This window comes from Falco rusticolus, chromosome 11, assembly GCF_015220075.1.
Source record: "Falco rusticolus isolate bFalRus1 chromosome 11, bFalRus1.pri, whole genome shotgun sequence".
NCBI lineage: Eukaryota > Metazoa > Chordata > Aves > Falconiformes > Falconidae > Falco > Falco rusticolus.
Window position 1 is genome coordinate 19,962,174 of NC_051197.1, and position 19,692 is coordinate 19,981,865.

General features: G+C 38.2%; 1 protein-coding gene across 4 annotated transcripts in view; it reads left to right on the forward strand.

The window, feature by feature from the left end:
• The window catches only part of LOC119155609 (TLC domain-containing protein 4-B-like), a 45,594-nt gene that overhangs the window by 17,539 nt on the left and 8,363 nt on the right, over positions 1-19,692 (forward strand). For all 4 annotated transcript variants that reach the window (XM_037404444.1, XM_037404441.1, XM_037404442.1 and 1 more), the window contains exons 2-6: positions 3,520-3,685; positions 8,222-8,311; positions 13,654-13,712; positions 15,588-15,682; positions 17,735-17,808. In XM_037404444.1, the coding sequence (XP_037260341.1) occupies positions 3,531-3,685; positions 8,222-8,311; positions 13,654-13,712; positions 15,588-15,682; positions 17,735-17,808 (473 nt within the window). In that variant the 5' untranslated portion in view covers positions 3,520-3,530. The remainder of the gene's footprint in view (positions 1-3,519; positions 3,686-8,221; positions 8,312-13,653; positions 13,713-15,587; positions 15,683-17,734; positions 17,809-19,692) is intronic.

Consider the following 19,692-nt stretch of genomic DNA (forward strand, 5'->3'; position numbering starts at 1 on the left):
AGAGACCACTGCTAAAAAAGTAACTGTGAAGAGCCAAGCTGGAGGTAGGGTTTTGATAAAAGAACTACTTTGTAATTCAGGAAAAAAAGTACTATCTCCCCACCCAGCCTTCCACTAACTCAGAAGTGGTATCAGCTGACTGAATGGTAATCAATGACTATGCAGTTTGGGTGATAAAGTGTCTGCTCATATATAATCCATGAACTTCTGTATCTTGATCAGGCTTTGCTGGCCGGCTATAAGAAGATACCGGGGCAGAAAAAACACAGTGTAGTTGAAGCCACCTTTGACTTACTAACTTTGGCCATAGTCCTGAGGGCAAAGAAATTGTATGTAATCAGAAGCTTATTATTTTTCTTTTAAGTGAAAAGCTTTGGTTCAACAACATAAATTATTTTTCTTTTAAACAAAAAAAACAACCTGTAAACAACAGTTAATTTTCATGTGAAACAGGATATGGTTGAAAACTTAAGAGATGCAAGAAAATGTTCATAGGTGAACTGTTCTTCCATCTCATGTGAAATGCTGTTTACACCTGGTCCTTGAATTGAATTAAAATGCAGCACTTGATTTGTCTAAGTAAAACATAAAATTATTCCTGGACTTGGTAGTTAATGTATTAAACAGCGTCTTAATAAACATATATGAAATCACCTTCTGAAATCAGTCTTGCAAAACTCCTAGGAGTATCTGTGAGACCAACCAGAGAGGCTGGGTGACTAGTTTCAGCTCTGCTGCCATCATACCTCTCACCTTCGTAGGCATCACTGTTCTACACTTGATGCTAAAACTCCTGAGAGAGGTACATAATGCTTCTGAAAGTCAGATCGCACACTTTTCATGCAAGTACTTTTTCTTAAAACGAATTCCCTGTACAGGCTCCTTAGAAGAAAGATGAGCTCTTCCAATGCATTTTTTGCATGGGAGGTTTTTTGTTTGATTCCATAATCTCCTGTGCTAAAATGAACACCTGTCACACGCTGAAATGTTACTTATCTAATAAAATCTTCTGATACTAAGGAAACAAAACAAAATATGGTTTTCTTTTGTCCAAGAGATTATGTCAGTGTCTTTGAAACTCAGAGGTATTAGTATAGTCATTGCAGATGAATAAAATTGGTAGCATCATGAGAATTGCTATATTTTAGTCAAAAGGATGAAGTAGGTGTGATTGATGTTCAGTGATTTTGCTGTTTTTCTGAAGAGAATTGTCTTCAACATGCATTTTGGCTTGCTTTGCTTTAGGAATTAAAGCATCTAAGATTTTATTATTTTTTTTCCTTACGTGGTCCAAGAGAGGACTTGCTTACTACAAATGAGATGATGTAATAATGAAGTTTTGGCCCTGGGAGTAGAATCTGGAATGGACCCTGTACAGTGCTTATCAGTGGGTTTAAACTGGAAGATATAAAACTGAATTGGTTGTTTCATTACTTCAAATGGGAAAGTTTTAGAAAACCAAGCTTAATACCCATTGTCTCTAGTACTTTAAGCTGTAAAAAGTACATAAAATTTGATTTGTATCTTCTTGGTTAGTAGGCAAATGGAGAAGTATGTGGAGAAAAGTGTAAGAAGTACTTGAGAGAATACTGGATATTCAGGATAGTGTTTGAAGTTGGAAGTTTTAATAAACGGACATTAAAAAGTGTGCAAGACCAGTATGCTGCTGAACTAGAACAGGCCATCAGATAAACAACTGGAGTGAACCAGAGTTTGTTGTTGCAATTTGGTTTGGAGTAAAAATGCACTTGGGAACTGAATCTTCTGATCATGCCCACCTACTGCCCTTTGGTTTGTGTGCCACAGCTGTCTTGCAGCATGCAAGCTGGATTCCTTTCGTGTTAAGCTGAGCAGGAAGATAGGCCTGAAGAGCAGATCAAATGCAATCTGACAAGTGCGGTGTCCCTAGTACAGAATTAAAGCTGGTCTGAAGTAAACACTTGAAATCCACGTGATAATAGATGCAGGTTTCACTCGGCAAGTCTGCTCTTACTGGTCTTGCATTCTGCTTATATAGTTGTAGCTTTTACTATGGGTACTAGTCAAATAAAGTTTTCAGATAATTCACTTTCTTTTTTTACTCTTCAGTTCCTGGCGGGGGGCGTGGGGGGGTGGGGTGGGAATTGTAAGAGGAGGGAGAAATTTTTGAGATCATTGAACTGTAAGCTTCTAAGTCTTTGCAGAGAAAGGTATTTTTTATTCCTGGTCTGTTATACACCTTTTGTTAAAGTTCTGAGTTTAAATGTAAATCATGTTTCAGTATATTCACCATTCACACTACCAAGTGAGAATATTGTACTTAATTTTTTAAAAACTTATTATTTTAACTGGTGGACTTTTCCTTCTCCCCCTGCCCCCAAGTGCATTTTTTTTCCATCTGCAATGCAGATGAAATTTAAAAAAAAAAATCTAAGGCATGTTTCCTCATTCCATAATGCATGTGAACTAAAGGTGGACACAAATATATAATTTTATCAGTTTTTGCTGACTACTACGTTGTTGTAGTAACATCAAATTATGCCAGCCTCTAAGTCTTAATTTTATTTTTGGATATTTTCTTCAGTAAAAACAATTTAAATACTGTAAATGAAGCCGTTTGGCTTCTTCCCCCCCCCCCCCCCCCCTTTTTTTTTTTTATAACTTTGTAACTTGTGCTAGTCCTGGAACAGTTCATAACACGATCAAACTGGAGATGTATGTCAGAAGTTTGTGGCTTCTGGGAAAATATTCAGTCTTGCAAAATACTGGCGACTCAGGAGAAATGATTGAAGCATTTAGAGACTGACATTTCTGTTTGGAATGGTTTAGCTGTTTATTTAGGCCTCATGAGATAGCTAAACATCCAGCATCTGAAAAGTGCATTTGCGGTGATGATAGGAAGCTTTTCAGTGTGTTCTGAAACTATGCAAAGTTTAGACTTCCATGTAAAGAAGGAAAAAAAATCTCAAATACAATAGCCTACTTGCTATCACGAAGAGGATCCCTCAACTGTGAATGAAGTGCAAACTGAGAACTGCTGTCTGTAAAGTATACAAACATAATGCTGCAGCGAGGCTATTGCTTCCTGAGGCTGACCTGAAAATCTCTCTACTACGCTTATCTGATTTCACTGCTGCTTTTCAAAATCCTGTCGGCAGCAGTCGGTCTGGTAAGAATGAGATGAGTTTTAACTTTGCAGCTTCTTGGGACAGGAGTAGAGGCTTCTGAGGTGGCAGGTGCACTGGTCAGGAGTCCTCCCTGCCCCTTCTGTGTGATAAAATACATGCCACTTTAGACAACAAAAATTTATAGTATGCAAATGTTAAAAAAAACCCGAAACCCAAACCAAAATACAACTTTCATGTATAAAAGTTTGGGGATACTTTTATACTATTAAGGCTTAAGTAGGAACGTTGAACAGGATGAAACTTCTAGTGAATAGTATTTCTGTTGATGTTAGCTCTCAAAAACACTTTCTGTGGCTGCTTAAAATAATTAGATGGAGAATGGACTGAAATTACCTTCTGCTTCTCTTCACAGGCTGATGAACAATGGCATCCTTCAGCAACCTGACTATTGGCATCGCTGTTGCCAGTTTTACTGTATTTCAGCTCCTGTTCCATGTTTTAAGTTCTTGGGTGTCAACACGAATAACACCTGGTTTTAACAATCTCAGCGAAAAAAGGAAGATCGAGTGGAATTCCAGGTAGACTGTTCAAAACAAACAGCAGTTAATGACCTATCTGAAATTGTCAACAAATGAACCACCTGTGTGTGTATGTGTAAAGCTGCAGGAAACGTTGTTAGTTAAACATCTGTAAAGGTTAGAGGGACGGCTCTAGGCACTTGACAAACTCTGAATGTCAAATGCTGAAATGTGAAAGTCAGTAAAGAAAGAAAAATGATGACTGGTGAGTGTTAATAAGCCGAGGTGGATTAATTTTAAATGGCTCTCCTGTGACACATCTGTTAAAGAGGTACAAAATTCCCTTCCCCCAAACATACATGAAAATCAAAAGTATCGCAACTTATTCTATGATGTAAATGCTACTTTACATCTGGTTATGCTTGTTTATATCTGGTTATGCTTTTGGGTGCAAAGTAAATTGTTCGCTCTTCTCCTGGTTGTATTACACTACAACCTGTTGTATATAAGTTACGGTTTTCTAAGAAATTTGATGAATCTTTAGTGTAGCATTGGAGTGAGACAAGGTCAGACCAGTACATCTGTGTGTTGCTGGGGAAGGAGACCACAAGAAGCGGAGGGGGAAGCTGTGACAGACACAGGTTACACATTTGGGATGGGAGTTGTGGAAACTCCATCTGAAAACCTTCCTCATTCCCTTGTGTTTCTGCAGTTCGTCACTCAGGCAGTTCGACCTGTATTACACTTGTCTCCCCAGACAGCACTGTTAAAAACTTGTTCAGCCCTGTGAATTTCCTGGGTGCCTTCCTCTCTTTTAAGCTATAAAAGAAGTACAGGGTAGTAATTGCAAACAGGGTGATCACTGAGGTTTTATTTGCAATATACTCTGAAAAGGGTACATATAGTACACAAGCTTCTCCAGTTGAAATGAATTGATACAGTATAACTTTATGCTTGAGTAGCCTATTACAACTTTAAAATATTTTCCAGGTGTTTCTCAAATTTGAAGCTCAAAAATGTGTACTGTGTGGCTGGACTAAAAATGCATTACTCATATCATTGTTCCTCAGTGCTGTTCAAAGGCAGTATCAGGTGGATACTTTTAAAGTTGTTTCCATTGTTCTAGGCAGCATTAGCAACTCAAATAGTCTTGCTCTGCCATTTGGCAAATGTCCACCTGCAGTGTTCTTAAAGACACCGTCTTAATTTCATTCCATCTTTGAATAATTACCAATCTACTGGAACAACTGTAGGATGCCAGTTCTAGATACCAGTGCAGCTTAGGTTTATCTCTGTGTTACAATTGACAATACAGGCTGACAGGGAAACTATATTAAACTGTTAATCATGTTGAAGCTGAACTTTTGTCTCTAAGCCACATCAAGTGACCCTTGAATTGCATAATAGGCTTTCTGAGAACTTATCCCATGCCTGGTAGCACTATGCTAAGTTGTAGTGCTTTTCATAATAACATGTCAATTGTTTTACACATCATAAGTGTGCTGGAAGTAAGCTGCTCTGTAATTTCTGGGCTACTTTGTGCTAAGGTGTTTAACTACTGAAGTTAATACAGCATCCCAGGCTGTGTCATTTTTTTTACTTCTTTCCCCATGTTTTCCCTTGGGGCTGATGAGGGATGTAGATGTCAGTACACGGATGAGTCATGGTGCAGTGCTATATCCAGTTTGGAGTCAGAAGGCATGAAACACAAAGCATCGTTCATTAACAGGTTGTTGATGTTACACCTGAGGAGGGCATGAAGTGAAAGAAAGGCGAACTGTGCTTGCATTTCTAGAAAAGCTTGCCTGTTAGCTCTGCTAACCCCACACGGTGTTTTGTCAAACTGCCTCATCACTCCAGTGTTTCACCAAAACGAAGAGACACCCCAGGGAATATCCTGTATGTTCAGAGAATGTAGATGGACATATGTACTCTGCAGACAGCTGTGCAGGTAGAGAAAGTTACTGTCCTCTGGTAAAATGAGTTGGGTTAACCTACATGATTGAGAAGTAGATGGTTGTTATTTTGTCCTATATTGAACTGGTGTGGGGAGTGCTCGCACAAATGGTTCTGTTGGCAGTCCTGAAGGAAACTGGCACAGAGGATGGTTATGCATTTTTATCAGCTCAGCTGGGTCTGGAAGAGGGCATCTGCCTGAAATGAGCTGTAGCATTGAAAATATATTGTTGCAGTTCGGAGGGTTTTGTAGTCAAGCATATGAGCTGCAAGTCTGGACTGTGTTTTTCATACTGTCAATTTTTTCATTCTGACCTTCCAAGAATTAAGAAGCAATAAAGTAATTGCTCCTGGAATCTTTAGCATGTAGATGCTGAAGCTGAGTTAAAAACTACTTCGACACAGATGTAGCATAACTCCTTAAGTTGTTGTGCATAAATTCCTTTCACCTCTTCTGTAACACGTTTGTACTGCTATTAAGCAGTTATGAAAAAAATATATATACAATGATAAAGGAACAAGTATGCAACTTATCAGTGCAACTTCTTCCTTTGCAGTTTAATGAGGAGTTAAAGGATGCAAGCTTTGACAGTAATTTCAAGGAAATGTGCAGAGCTTGATAGCTTGACCTAGATTCCATATTAAAGTGGAGTGTTGCACTATTTCCCTTCTTGTGTCCTCTCGTCTATGGAGGAACCTCAAAGTCCAGACTTCAGGAGGAAATCTGCTTCCCCCCCCGCCCCAGCCCCTTCTCCTTGAAGTGCTGCGCTTGTGTATAGCTTGTATTCTAAACACTAAGGTTTGAATAAAGTCACTCCTGAGACGAATTATAATTGTAAATTAATGAGCTATATTCTAGGACAAATTGTACTTCTTTCAGCATTATGCTCTCGTAAAGTTCAAAAATCCTAAGTATTTCTCAAACAGTAATATATGCCATGCTTTGTTTTTAAAAAGGTAAAAAGGAAGAAACGTTCCTAGCTCTCTGTTAATTCTGTTGCAAGAGTAGACTTTTTAACGGTAATTAATAGTTTAATTAAAATTCTGATAACTAAATTTTTCTTTCTTTGTTTAAAAAAAAAAAAAAGCAGCTGTGCTGTGATAGTAAATGTTCTCATCCAGCTTGTTACATTTGATTATTCATATTATATTAATCTGCATTTGGTTTTTGGAACACTGTTGAAAAAGTTGGTGAAAACACCACGATGATGCTCTTTAAACAAATTGTAACTGGAGACTTCTTTTATTAAAAGTTACAGAATCTAATGCTAATAGACAATAATATAACTTCTGGAAACAGACTGGGGATTATAACCAACTTTGCAGTCTTCCACAAGACTGAAGATGTTTTCTTGAAATCGTGTGGTAGAGTTTAGACTCCTGAGAGTGACTTAAGCACATTTAAAATATTAATAACTTCCCAATACGTGTATTCAGTATGGTCAAAGACTAATACCTAACAGCATCTATATGTTTTTGTCATATTTTTAATGCTGTGAATACTGTGCAAAGGTGTTTCCTGTCACACAGTATTGAACTTTAAAGTACTCATCTTTCAAATAGTATCGGTGATTCGGTAAGAGCTGTTTTGACACGTAGATTTTTTTTTTTTTTTTCTTCCTAGTCACGCTTGAAGAGTGGGAAAGCAGACTGTAGCTAAACAGCATGGGATGCAGTTTACAGTAGTGCTAAACCCATGGCTAGAGGAACAAGGCTACACGTTTTGGACCCATGCCCGCTGCGTTGTGCTGCCTTCCAAGCCACATGTGAACAGGAACGGGCAGGCCTGGCCCGGGAGCTGGCACAAACCTGCCAGGCCTCTGCAAATTGGCAGTTCCCTTCATGGGCTCGTTAACATCCAGCGTTTATCTGCAGTCTGCATGCAGCCTGTATGCTTGAGAGGGGCGTCTTTGGGGGGGGGGGAAAAGTGTTTAGTACCGAAGTATGGATAAGGCCGCTCTGATGACTGTGATTTTATGTAGGGCAAGAGGAGTATAAAATAAAGCTGTGAACTGCTAGTTCACATGAACCCGTAGCTGTTACACCTCAGGCACTCCTCTACAACCTTTTGTTATACAAGTTTTCTCTTTGGAAACCAGAATCTACTTCAAGTGCTCTAGATATTCTTTCTGAAGCTTTACTCGATCGGATTTCTCATTCAATGCCCTTCTTTCTGAAACCTGGACTTGGCAGATTTATTATGAGTCATCTATTAATTTGGTGCCTAAAAGGAGAAACTTTTAGGACTCATGGGCCAGTCTGAATATGAAATGCATACAGATTTCCCAGCAAATGGGACAATACAGTGTTTGTTGGAGAACTGGATCCTGTATTGTCTTTAAGAATATATTAATACATGGGATAATTGGAGGAAAATGTAGATCTCCGTTACTTTAAGACCCTACTTTCTATTTAACGTACCCCACCCTCTGCTCCAGTCTAACAGATTCCTTCTTTCTGCCTTTTTTTTTCCCACCTGTCGTTGTATAAGTGCTTGGATGTAGTCTGAGGAAGAGCTGGTTGTCTTTCACAGGGGTGTCTGGATGCAGCTGAGAATGTCTTCGGAAACATGCTACCTTAAGCGCAGTATAGGAGGTTGTGAATGGCACTACCGCCTCGTGATTGTGATCTCTTTTTCAGGACAGTGTCCACATTCCACGCCTTGGTGGTTGGTGGGTTTTGCCTATATATTTTGATGTATGATGACGCTGTTAATGCTGACCGACTCTGGTAAGGCTTGTTACGTATATGTTGTGTTTACACAATAACATAATTGAGAAGGAAAAAAATAACCCCGCAGGGTCTTAATTACCAAAATAATTGTTTCATTTCCCATTAAAACATGCAGTTGTGATGTGTTGATTTTTATGTCTGTACTATTTGATAATACCAATTTTTTTTGTCAGTATTAGTGTCTTAGTGCATTGTGTCTCTGCGAAGGGGAATAGGTAAAATAAAGCAATTGATTTGAAATAGCATACTAAATTACTAAAGCATACAACCAAGAGTGTAACTGTAAGTCATCATGACTGCTATTTACTATAATAATTTTAAAGTGAAATTGAAATGCTGTTCCATGTCTGGACTGCGTAGGTGGGGGGAAAGCTGGAGGGGCCTATTATATGTATAAAATATGTGTCTAAATTGATAAATTACAAAGTTTATCTTTCTGCCTCCCGTAAAACTTCTATCAATCTTTGTTTTAAAAAAAGGATGAAAGTTTCAAGTGCTGTCTTCACAAAAATAGGAATATTTAATCAATGGACTTCTAATATTTTTCTCTAGCTAACAAAATATTCTATATTAAGCTTATCTTTTCTTGATTTCTAGTTATATTGTTTTGTTTCACACTTTTTTGATGGAGAAGGAACAAGATGGCTCTATTTTAATGGAGTTAATTATAGATTGCTATTGGTGTTTTGACATTTCACTCATTACCTTCTAGAACTCTTTCCCTAGAGAAGGAAGAGGCTAGATTTTTCCTGAAGACTAACTACTTTAAGTTTCATTTCATATTTCTGCCATAGACTGTTGTTTTTAACTTTGTCAAAGGACTACACTGTGAGTTAGTTTAAACTTAAATAAATTTACTGTATGATGCTTGTTTGGTTCTTTTCATATTGTAAATTAATGATAATGCAGCATGTGGTAGATAGGATTAGGTGCTTCAGATGCTCTGCCACTGACTTGTTATGTGGCTTTAATAAATGTAGCACTAATTCATAACACAAATTTAGGCAAGATTGGCCTCTTATGTATGTAGCGATATATGATTAATTTCTTGTCTGTGTTGGATTTTTTCATTGTGTTCTGGTATTTTTAGTGAGACTACATATGGTCTGAATGTCTTATGAGATCTGGTAACTGTGTGAAAAGCTGCACGTTATTATAACTCTCTCAGTGTATGTTGTGGTAAACTTTATCAGATTGAAGCTTTTACCCTGGTTTGTTTGATTAGACCTTGTTCTAAAACAGTACAAAAGAAGTCATGCAGAAATAAAAGCCTCTCGGTGACAATAAATACGAGTCTTCACACTTACTAAAGTTTCCTGGTATAATTCCATGAAAATATCAAATTGAGCAGAAATTGAGCCACTTTTTTGTTCTTACTAAGTTCGCGAAATGTTATATTAGATATTTTTGAATTCTGCATTGAAAACTTAATCTTGCTCATGGAGCCTTAGCATCCCAGATGATGTAAAAACATTAAATCTTAAAAAAAAAATCTGTCTGCTGTTGGGGGATTTTTTTCTGTGTTTCTAGTATTGCTTCTAAATAGTTTCTTCTGTTTGGATATGTTTACAACAATTGCTGTCAGTGGTTTTATTTACATTTGGTAGAGTAAGGAAAACTAGATATATTTAAAAATCTAGTGGAAGTATATCCAATCCGTGTTTTAAATGAAAACTTCAGGTTCATTTCAGGGCAGTATTTCTGTAAATTGTTTCTTGGTCAAAATTATCTTAGTGGTTTCAGGAGTCTGTCAATTAAAAGTGCACAGCACACCTTCTAGATGTGGAAATCAGTATTTTTAGTTATTCAACTAATAGTTTTAAAATGTGTGAAGTATCACTTAATGTATTTAAAACAGTTGCAATGATTTGAATTCATGTTCATGCAAGTGATTAAGTGCAAAGGAGGACCAAACGTAATATTGCCCATGGCTTTATAACTACTTGTGTGCAGCATGTGAGTAAAATAAAACTTTGTGTTAGACTTTCTTCTGCCAGTGAAGTAGAATCATAGGGTGGTTTTCTCAGAATTTACAGATGTAAAAGTCAGCCTTAGAAGAAAATGTACATTACTCTCAAAAATGAGAATGCTAGCATTAGTCTCTGCATTCCCCCATATATTGTATTGGTTTGTGGTACACAGTAATTAAAGCCTTAGCTGACCATGTGGAGCTTTAACCATTTATTTTTTCCCAGTCTATTTTATGGCTTAGCTGTACACTGAGTCTTAAGTTGCTTATCATTTTTACATTGATTTGTAGCTGAATCCACATAGTCTCGATTTTAATTGAATAAGACTGAAGAGGAAAAAAACCCAAGTTATACAGGAAGTGCCAGATGGACCTTTGCAAGGCTGTTCAGTCTGGAAATCTAATACCCTCTTGAAATGCAGGCATAAAGCTGTGGGGCTTGAGCCTTATGTGTATATACATATATATGTGTACACACACACACAGATGTATATGAACTATATACACAGACAAGCCTTTTTGTAGGAATCTCTTATTAGCAATACAAGAAACATCTGTGAATCTAGTTTCAGTAGTTTAAGTAAATGTTCAGGAGTCCTTTGTGTGGCTTCCTTGCACTGTTCTTGCTCAGGTAGCCTGAAAACATTACACAGATGCGCCAATTTTAGACCACTGAGATGGTTTTGATCCATTCTTTCCCTCTAGCTATTGCTATCCTCTTTGTGTAGGCATTGACTTTATGACATACCCAACCAGTTCTTTTCTGCGGGATTTAAAAAGATACCTATACCTATAATGGAAAGTCACAAGTTCTGAGCCTCTGTGTATGTCAGCCTAACTTCTGGGCTCAAATGCATGTTGTTGACATGTCTTGAAAGGGATCAGGACTTCTCCTAAGGGTTTGGGTTCAATGGAGAGAGGATATGGTATTATTGCCAGGTAGTGACTGAAACTAGATATGACAGATGCCAACAGACGATAATAAAGTCTGGAGCATTGATAAGTTACAGGGAGCCATCAGCACTGTGTATGTATACTTTTTTTGATGGTCTAGGACTTCATAACGCTTAGCCTTTTTTTTTTTTTATATGTAAAACAGACTAGCTAACAGATGATGTAGAAATTGTTTTTGAGATGGTGAGAATAACATGTGGAGGTGGTAGAGATCAGATTAGGAGAGGGAGAACATGTAAATAAGTAAACTAAGCTGTAGCTTCATAGAAGAGCAGGCTTTTTCATATGACTGTCCACTTTACAGTTGCCAATATATGACTTTGTATCTGCAAAGAAGTTTGAAGAAAGTTGGTCATGTGGACTTTTATAGCTGCCTATGTATGTTCACGTGCAATTCATTTGCCAACACACCTCCTTAGCAATCACAAAAGAGATCGCTCTTCCCTCTTGCTTATTAAGTCACTCCCTGTTTGTTACTCCTGGCTATTGCTTGCATCAAAACTAGGCTGCAAACGTCAGGGTTCATAAGCTCCATTGCACTTCCTATTCAAGGAGATAGGTCAGGAGATGTAGAAGATTTTAGACTAAATTCTAGGTTTTCCATTAGTTGAGATTAACTGGGGGTTGTAACATGGACTCTTCTTGAAGGGATGTGACAGATGGGCAGTGCAGCCATACATGTTGTTACAGTGTTGGTTTAGAAAGTCTAGAAAAGGTTTGTTGCAAGGTGGCTGTTCTCATGCAAAGAACAAAAGGAATTGAGTCATTCCTTGTCTCATCCAGTTAACTCATGTTTACCTATATCAAGGAACCGATTTCACATGCTTAGTCCTTTGCATCTTCTCTAGAGAAGAATAGGAAGGTTCTTGGGCACAGGCTCAGTCTTGGTGCTGACGTGTGTTGGGAGCCCTCCCAACAACAAGTTCAGTTGTGACATTGCTGCTGCTGCAGCTGGGAGATCTGACGGAGGGCTGTAACTCTCTTGTTTCTGCTAGTTGTGAGAACACATCTGTCTGTGCTTGGGGTCTAGCTGTGAGTTTTAGAAGAGCTACCCCTAAAGAAGCGCTTAGCCCACAACCTATGTAACTCATGAAACCAGGTTTTGAAGCCATGGAAGGATGTTCCTGTCTCAAGTTGTAGTTAAGAGAGCTTCTGTGGCCAGCGTTAAGAGATGGAGTGCGCTTCAGGCTCTCCTGGTAATCCTTTTCCTCACCTAATGGCAGAATTCTGGTTTTGTGAGTCCTATTTTCCTGTAAGCTACCCCCTCGCTCAGAGAAGCAGTTAGTTTTAGACACTAAGAAAGCCTTCAAATCTAGTGAGCAGATTTTAATAATACAGGAAATCTCTCCCACTGTTTCCTTCCGATAGGATTAAGAAGTAATAGCTAAGTAATAGCATTTTACTGCTTTCTAGCTGAGGTAGACTTTGTATTGGAGGTGGCTGTAAGCACAGTTATGTTCCTCTTTTCTCAAAAGGTTTACAACAAAGATTGCTGTCACAGCTTGTCTGGAGCAGTGCACGTTTTATAAATCTGTGGATCTGTCACTTGAAGCTCAATTCATACTTACAGAAAACATCTAGATTAGATGCACAACTTAGTTAAAATAAAAGTTACGATCTCTGTGCTGAGAAAAAGAGATCTGCTTACAAAACTCCTCAAAGTAGGAATGCAGAGGGGACAGTGGAGGAAAGAACAAATGTTACTTGCTTTAACGTGGATGCTGCCCTCTCTTGAGCTGTATTCACAAGTTTGGATTTGTTGAAAATCCTAGAGGAACTGAAGTTGTGTGTGTGCTAAGAGCTTTGCCTGCTGAATGTTTGGCACCAAAAGGGAAGGGACAGAAGGTGTGAAACTACTCTGAAAAGCATTTCTTCTTGAAGGCTCCTTGGCTCCAAAGAACTGGCAAATAATTCCTTTCATGTCTTCTTCTACTCTGCTTATCCCTATAAGCATCCATCCTCTTATGAATATGAAAAGCACCAGTTGAGCAAGATATTTTTGTCACCCTTAACAAAGTTTTAACACTGGCAGAAGAACAAAAATGGAGACGCAAGAGTGTCAGTTAAAGTGCTAAAGAGCCACTGCCTGCGCTGTTCTCTCTTGCTCTCTGTTTCCAGAGAAGCCAGCTCAGGGTACTTGCTGGGTTTCAGCGCTGGACCCTAGCAATAGCAAGGCTCTTGGGGGCAGTCTCTATCCAAAGGCAGAGGGTAGTCCTGGTTAGGGTAGTTAGTCTTATATCTGGGTAAAAAGTAATCCATTTGCGTGACTAGGACCTTTTTTAACCAAATCTCATAAGGTCTTACTGATGGGATAAGAATAAGGTGACCCGATGGACATTGTGTTTGGTATGTGTATGTCCTTTGCAAATTACCTTGTTATAAAGGCTGTAACTGTGTATTTTTGGTATGTTTACAGGGGTGACCCTTCAATTGTGAAACTGAATATTGCTATTACCACAGGCTACCTCATTTCTGGTAATTATGCAACATGTATATAACACACACGCAACCTGTATATTTATATTGAGTCACTATGCCTATATGTTTATATTGAGCCACTATGCTAGAGATAAGATGTGTATACAATAGTTTCTGCTGTGGCTTTTAAATTGCTAATGGAGTTGTGGGTTGTGGTGAAATCACAGGATCTTGCCAGTGAATGTGGAAGATGGAATGATATCTCCCCAAGCACTGAGGAAATGCCACCGTGTGGCTTTATGATGGTTTGATACACAACCACCAACTCCAGCTCAGTCTTGTTTTTCAGCCAGCTGAGAAGGTGTTAAAGCAGTGCCCTTCACTCCCTTCAGAGTGTCTACAACTTGTAGCTCTTTTATCATGTTTCTTCTGTGACCTCAGAATGCTGGCACAAGCATTTTAGTAACCCTCAATACAAGCTGAGCGAATGATGCCATAGGATCCTGCCTGTCCACCTTTCAGTCTCACTTTAAGCCAAAATTTAGTCATGTGTAAACATGGAAAATTTAGTTATTTTGTTGGTATGGCGTTTACCCCTATATATGTTTTGTGTTCCTCATTTACTGTCAACTAAAACTGGCATGCGAATTTTGCTACAAAATGCTTTGGAGTTTTCTTTTGTGGTGTGTATGGATAATACTGACTTACCAAAGCAAAAACCTGTTGTGACTTGGACTATTTTCAGGGAAAACTTCTCATGTTAGGATGGAGTCTCTGGTCAGAGATTGGGCTGTGGACTTGATTGTATCTCAGACTACATTTCTCACCCTAGTGGAACTGATAATGGGGTGATCAGCACACTCAGTTAAACTGTGGGATAGTTTAAGTCTGTTTTTTTGTAAGAACTTCAGCTCCCATCTTTAAATTCATTGGTATCTATTTTTGAATAATTATGCAGTAGACTTTCATTATGAATTAATGAATGCCTTTGAACAGAGACCTGAACCTGGGCACTCATTCTCTCTCGCTTCTTTATATAGTTAATGTTTTAATTATTGATAGGAAGTGGCATGGCTAAGTCAGATGATGGAGTCTTGCCTGAGGTTAGCTAATATAAAAGACATCAAGGTAATCACTGGAGATACAAAAGGCACAGGGAAGAATCTTTGATTTGGAACCTTGGTCACTAATATTCCAGTCCAAAGTACTCATTTGGAGAAAGTAGGGGCAGAAATTGCTTGTTCCACTAAAGAAAAGAAAATCTTCTGAAATCTCAGACCATCATGGGAGAAGAAGGAACTTTTGTGTCAAAGCTTTCCTGGTAACAGTAACTCAGGTCCACTATATCACTTTTGTGGTAATTGGAAAACTCTGATTAACTTAAGTAAACATGCTACTCATTCCAAGTGCCCATTACAAAATATTTTTGGTAAATGGTTCCATTTGCTAATATAACTAGTTCTTGATTCAGAAGTTCCCCATAATAGATCCCTGCATTTATTGCATGTATTTTTATATTGGCTATGCCGCTCGTAGCCCACTCCTCCTCCTTTCCTCCCCCCCCCCCCCCCCCCACCCCCTTATTTTTTTTGGTCACTTGTTCCAAATATTTGGGTTCATAAGTGTGAAGTTATGCTATAAGATCTGGGATCCACTTTTTCCTTCCAAAATATGTCAGCTAAAGCTGTCACCTCTGTACTTCCATTTATGTGGAAAGTAATAATTTATGGCAACTTTTGGAAGAATACTGTTTCTTAATGCTTGGACTAGTAAAGTCTTTAGGATGAAGTTTTTCTGTTCACAGATAATTCAGAGAGTTTCTACTGATGCCGTATGTTGGCATTTATACCTCTAAAACTTAGAGAAACGCTATTCTGAGGTCAGTGGTAGTGTAATAAATTGTTCTTTATCATTATTTCTTTTCTCTTGTAGATTTGTTGCTTATTATTTACTACTGGAAGGCAATTGGTGACAAGTTTTTTGTAATACATCACTTGGCAGCTCTGTATGCTTACTATTTTGTACTGGTGAGTGCTCTATTTTCCAGTAACATAACAAGCAGATGACGTTGAAGACAATGCTTTTAGAGATCTCATTTGCTTAGTGTTTAAAATTTTTTTTCACTGGTTGGTGTATTAGTTTTGTGAAAGGCATATTCATATTTTGAATCATCATTATTTTCTAAATGGTTTTATCAGTCATTTGCGGTAAGTGCATGCCTTTTCAATGTTACAGTCCTTCAACAAAAAATGTGTAACTTACCAAAGTGCTGAAATTAAAACTCTTCTCAGTTTTTGCTGTAGAGAGACTTTGATAGAGGAGCTTTTCACATGGTTATAGAAAAGGGTTTCAAATAAAATCACAAGTGTGACTAGTTAGTTAGAAAGTTAGAAAGAAATGGTTTCAAGTGGTTATGTTCTGCTCTTATTTGCAGAGGCCATAGGTCAGTGATCCCTAGCTCTGGTGAATGTACTACAAACAGCTGGGTGTGTTTTTTCCTGGGATTTACACACACACACACCCTACCGCCCCCCCAAATCTGTGGTCATACAAACTGATCCTCTGAGGCTTCTTGTTTAAGGTTACTTTGTGGGGAAGCAACGGATGATTAACTGTATATATCCACAAATATCTGTGTCATATGTACATTAAAGGAAAAAGAGGAAGAGAAGGATACTGTTGAGGATAAAGACTTGGTTACTCTTTGCTGCTGCTGGAATTTCTCGGAGATGCCCATGTGACTTGGTACAAATCCCATTGACCTCCAGAGTAATGCTTCTGAATTTCTTCTGAAAAGCTCATTCAATAAATAAATACATTTTATAAAATAGAATTTAGTTCATTTACCACATTTCTTTCCCTGCCTACTGTGTGAATCCCAGGATTACAATATTAAAAGTGTCGAGATGCCAGATTACTGTCAGATTTCCCATGTAATGTTTTAAAGAGGATGAAGTACACGGATAAGTAAATGCTCTGTTTCGGGTTGAAGATAATTAGATCTACTAATATTATCACGAATGAAAGTGAATTAGAGCTGAATACTAGAGAAATGAAAATACCACTGCCAAGGCTAATCCCTGATGCAGAAAATCCATTAGTTTTTTTCTGGAGTAGATAGAAAGCGTAGTGTTAGTGTGAACTTTTTAAAAGCAGTTATTATTTGGATATGTCTCTGTGTTACTGTCATTCTCTTATCTTCAGAGAACGTTATTCCTAAGTATCTTATTTCAAAAATTGCTCTTGAAGATAGGAGAGAATTTGATTAAGAACACAAATTTTCTGTTTGGTATTTGGTATACCAAATTCTACTTGGTATTTCAGTGTGAAATGACATGAAATGCCTGAAGTAGTGGGCATTAGCATGCTCAGGGGGGGAACTAGGAATCGTGACACACACTCTATGGGTTTTTTCAGGAGACCTACCAAAATTTTTCAAAAAATCTTTCTATATCTGCAAACTGCTGCTTATCCAACCATTGTGTAACGGGATACTATTGCCAGCACAACCAAACGATAAAGCAGAGAATATGCTGTACTTTGTCACTTGGAGGAAAGGGCTCAGTTTACGCGTATCAGTGTAAATGTACCACACCATTACCTGGATGCTAGCAAGGAGAAGATGTGGTCTTCTTCTGACGGCCAGGGCACGGCAGGGACTGCTGCAGAGCTGGTGGAAAGGCCTTTGCCTGTCATGTGGAGGAGAGAAGGGCTCTGTGTGATCTTTCTGCTGCCAATTAAGAGCTGGGGTTCATCTTCACTTTGGCAAATTATGTTCCTAAAATAATGCAGAGACACTTTTCTTTAGCTTACAGTGTTTCTGTTCAGTTTGTTTAGACACTGAGAAATCCAAAAGGTAAAGTAAGGAACTACTGATTCAAGATACCTGAAGGACAACCGCAGCTTTTGTAGTAAACTTCATTTTGAAATTGTAAGGAAATTGGCCACAGCTGACAAACTCACTATGAGTTTTAATAAGGAGGTTGAGATGTATCATTCTGTGTATACTTGAAGATTTTAATCAAGATTTCACATCTACATTGTTGATTTTTGTATCTCTATTTTGTTTTGCTAACCAGAGCAAAGGTCTGTTGGCTTATTTTGGAAACTTCCGTCTGCTTGCAGAGTTTTCCACTCCTTTTGTCAATCAGCGGTAAGTGGTTAGGGAGTTTTTGTGTAGTTACTTTAAATTTGAATCTGTATTATTATTTCTGTCACTTAAGAAGGATTTCTTTTTTGTTGAATGTCTGCTGAAAGGGAATTTATATATATATATTGAACTAAGGATTGCTATGCAGATACGGTTTTTGCTATGAAGTTTTTTCTGCTATAGTTGCAACAGTATAACTAATGTATTCATACCCAAGTTCCTTTTTAGAGTAGACCTGCTTTCATATGAAATGCCAGATTTTTATGAAACTACTGAACACACACTTCACAAATAATAATATTGGTGTTTAACCTCTGTATGTTTGTTTAATTATTATAATAAAGCCATAATTTTCAACAGGGGTTTTTCTTTTAGTATTATGGGCTAGGAAAAGAAGCAAGATAGCATTGTCATCCGAGTACAAGAATGGAATTGCATTGCCCTAGATCGTTTGAAGTTTATTTTGCAATACTGCACGTTTATAGATCAATATTAATATAGGCATATGAATACATAGAACATTATAAATGTTTATTCTTTATTTACTTTAAAAATAGTTCTGTAGATTATTTTAATCCCTTAAATTGGAAAAACAGTAAAGCATCTAAATGGAATGGTTAATCTTCACACTTGTGATCAGAGAAGAAAGTGGCAGAAGGCTCTTTTGCAGACCTCAGTGGGAGTCAAAGCCTGATACGGCTTCTGGTTCTAGTGTTGCTACTAGAACTGGTGCTGTGAGTATCAGAAACGGACCGTGGTAACGCCATGTACAGCAGGTAGGGGAAAGCAGTCAGTGGAGTTTCCCGGTGCTCTGGGGAGGGTGGCTTCTCTCCTTACTCTGTAGCCACCATAACCCAGCTGGGGACAGGGATTTGCCCCAGGAAGACTTCACCTCAGAAGAGGGGCTTTGGTATAAGCAGTGCTACGGTTCTCTCCTCTTCCTCTGTTTTTTTGCAATGTAGGGTCAGATCTTTCAGCATATCAGCTGCCTGTTCCTTAAGTGTACTTTTTGGGGTGTATTTTTACTTTACTGAGCGTACATGTGTGGCATCTGTTTTCTTTTCCAGGTGCCTGGTAAAGAAATGATAAGGTTTGTAAGGCAAATAGGAACTGTAATCCTCCTGCAAATAGGGTACTGAGTATTACCTGTTACTACATTATGACTGTAAACTCTGAAATATTTTATGAGACTTGACCATTCCTCAGATCTCTAAGAATAAAAAAGATTGTGCTGAAATCCCTTTAGATCATTAGCTTGGTAAGTGCAACTTACAGGAGGGTAGGGTGGGATAATGGAGCTCCTCAGAGGTTGCTTTCATTTGCCCACGCACAGTTGAGTAGGAGGTTATAGTCTAATGCAGTCCATACTTCATGTGCACAGAGAAACTGAGGAGAAAATTAACACTTTAAACTTATTTTAGTAATACAAGGAAGAGGAGAGTAAGAAAATGGAAAAGGTGGCATTATATTTTAGGTTTCTATATTGAAATTCATGTCCTGGTGGATGGCTGTTCTCCCAGCTGACATCTACCAAGATAGGATTTCATCCTGGGTTTAAGTGGTACCTATACTGATGCTTACCTTTTGGGCTGGTGTTTGGAAGTATCATGGTACATCTGGCTATTAGAAGTAATATATGTTATACTTTTAAAATGCCTGTGGTGAGATCATGTGTCGTTGAATACCAACATTTACTGCTTTCTCAGAGAAATGGAAGTCACTGTAGGAGATAAGGTCCCTCGCACTAAGGGATGTCATCTCATTAGTGCATGAATGTTTGCGTTTTTTTGGGGGTTTGGGGTGTTTTTTTTTTTTCCCCATTAAATTTGAAGAGAACCAGACCCTGAAGACAGTAAGTAGTGGATAATGATAATGACTTACATTATG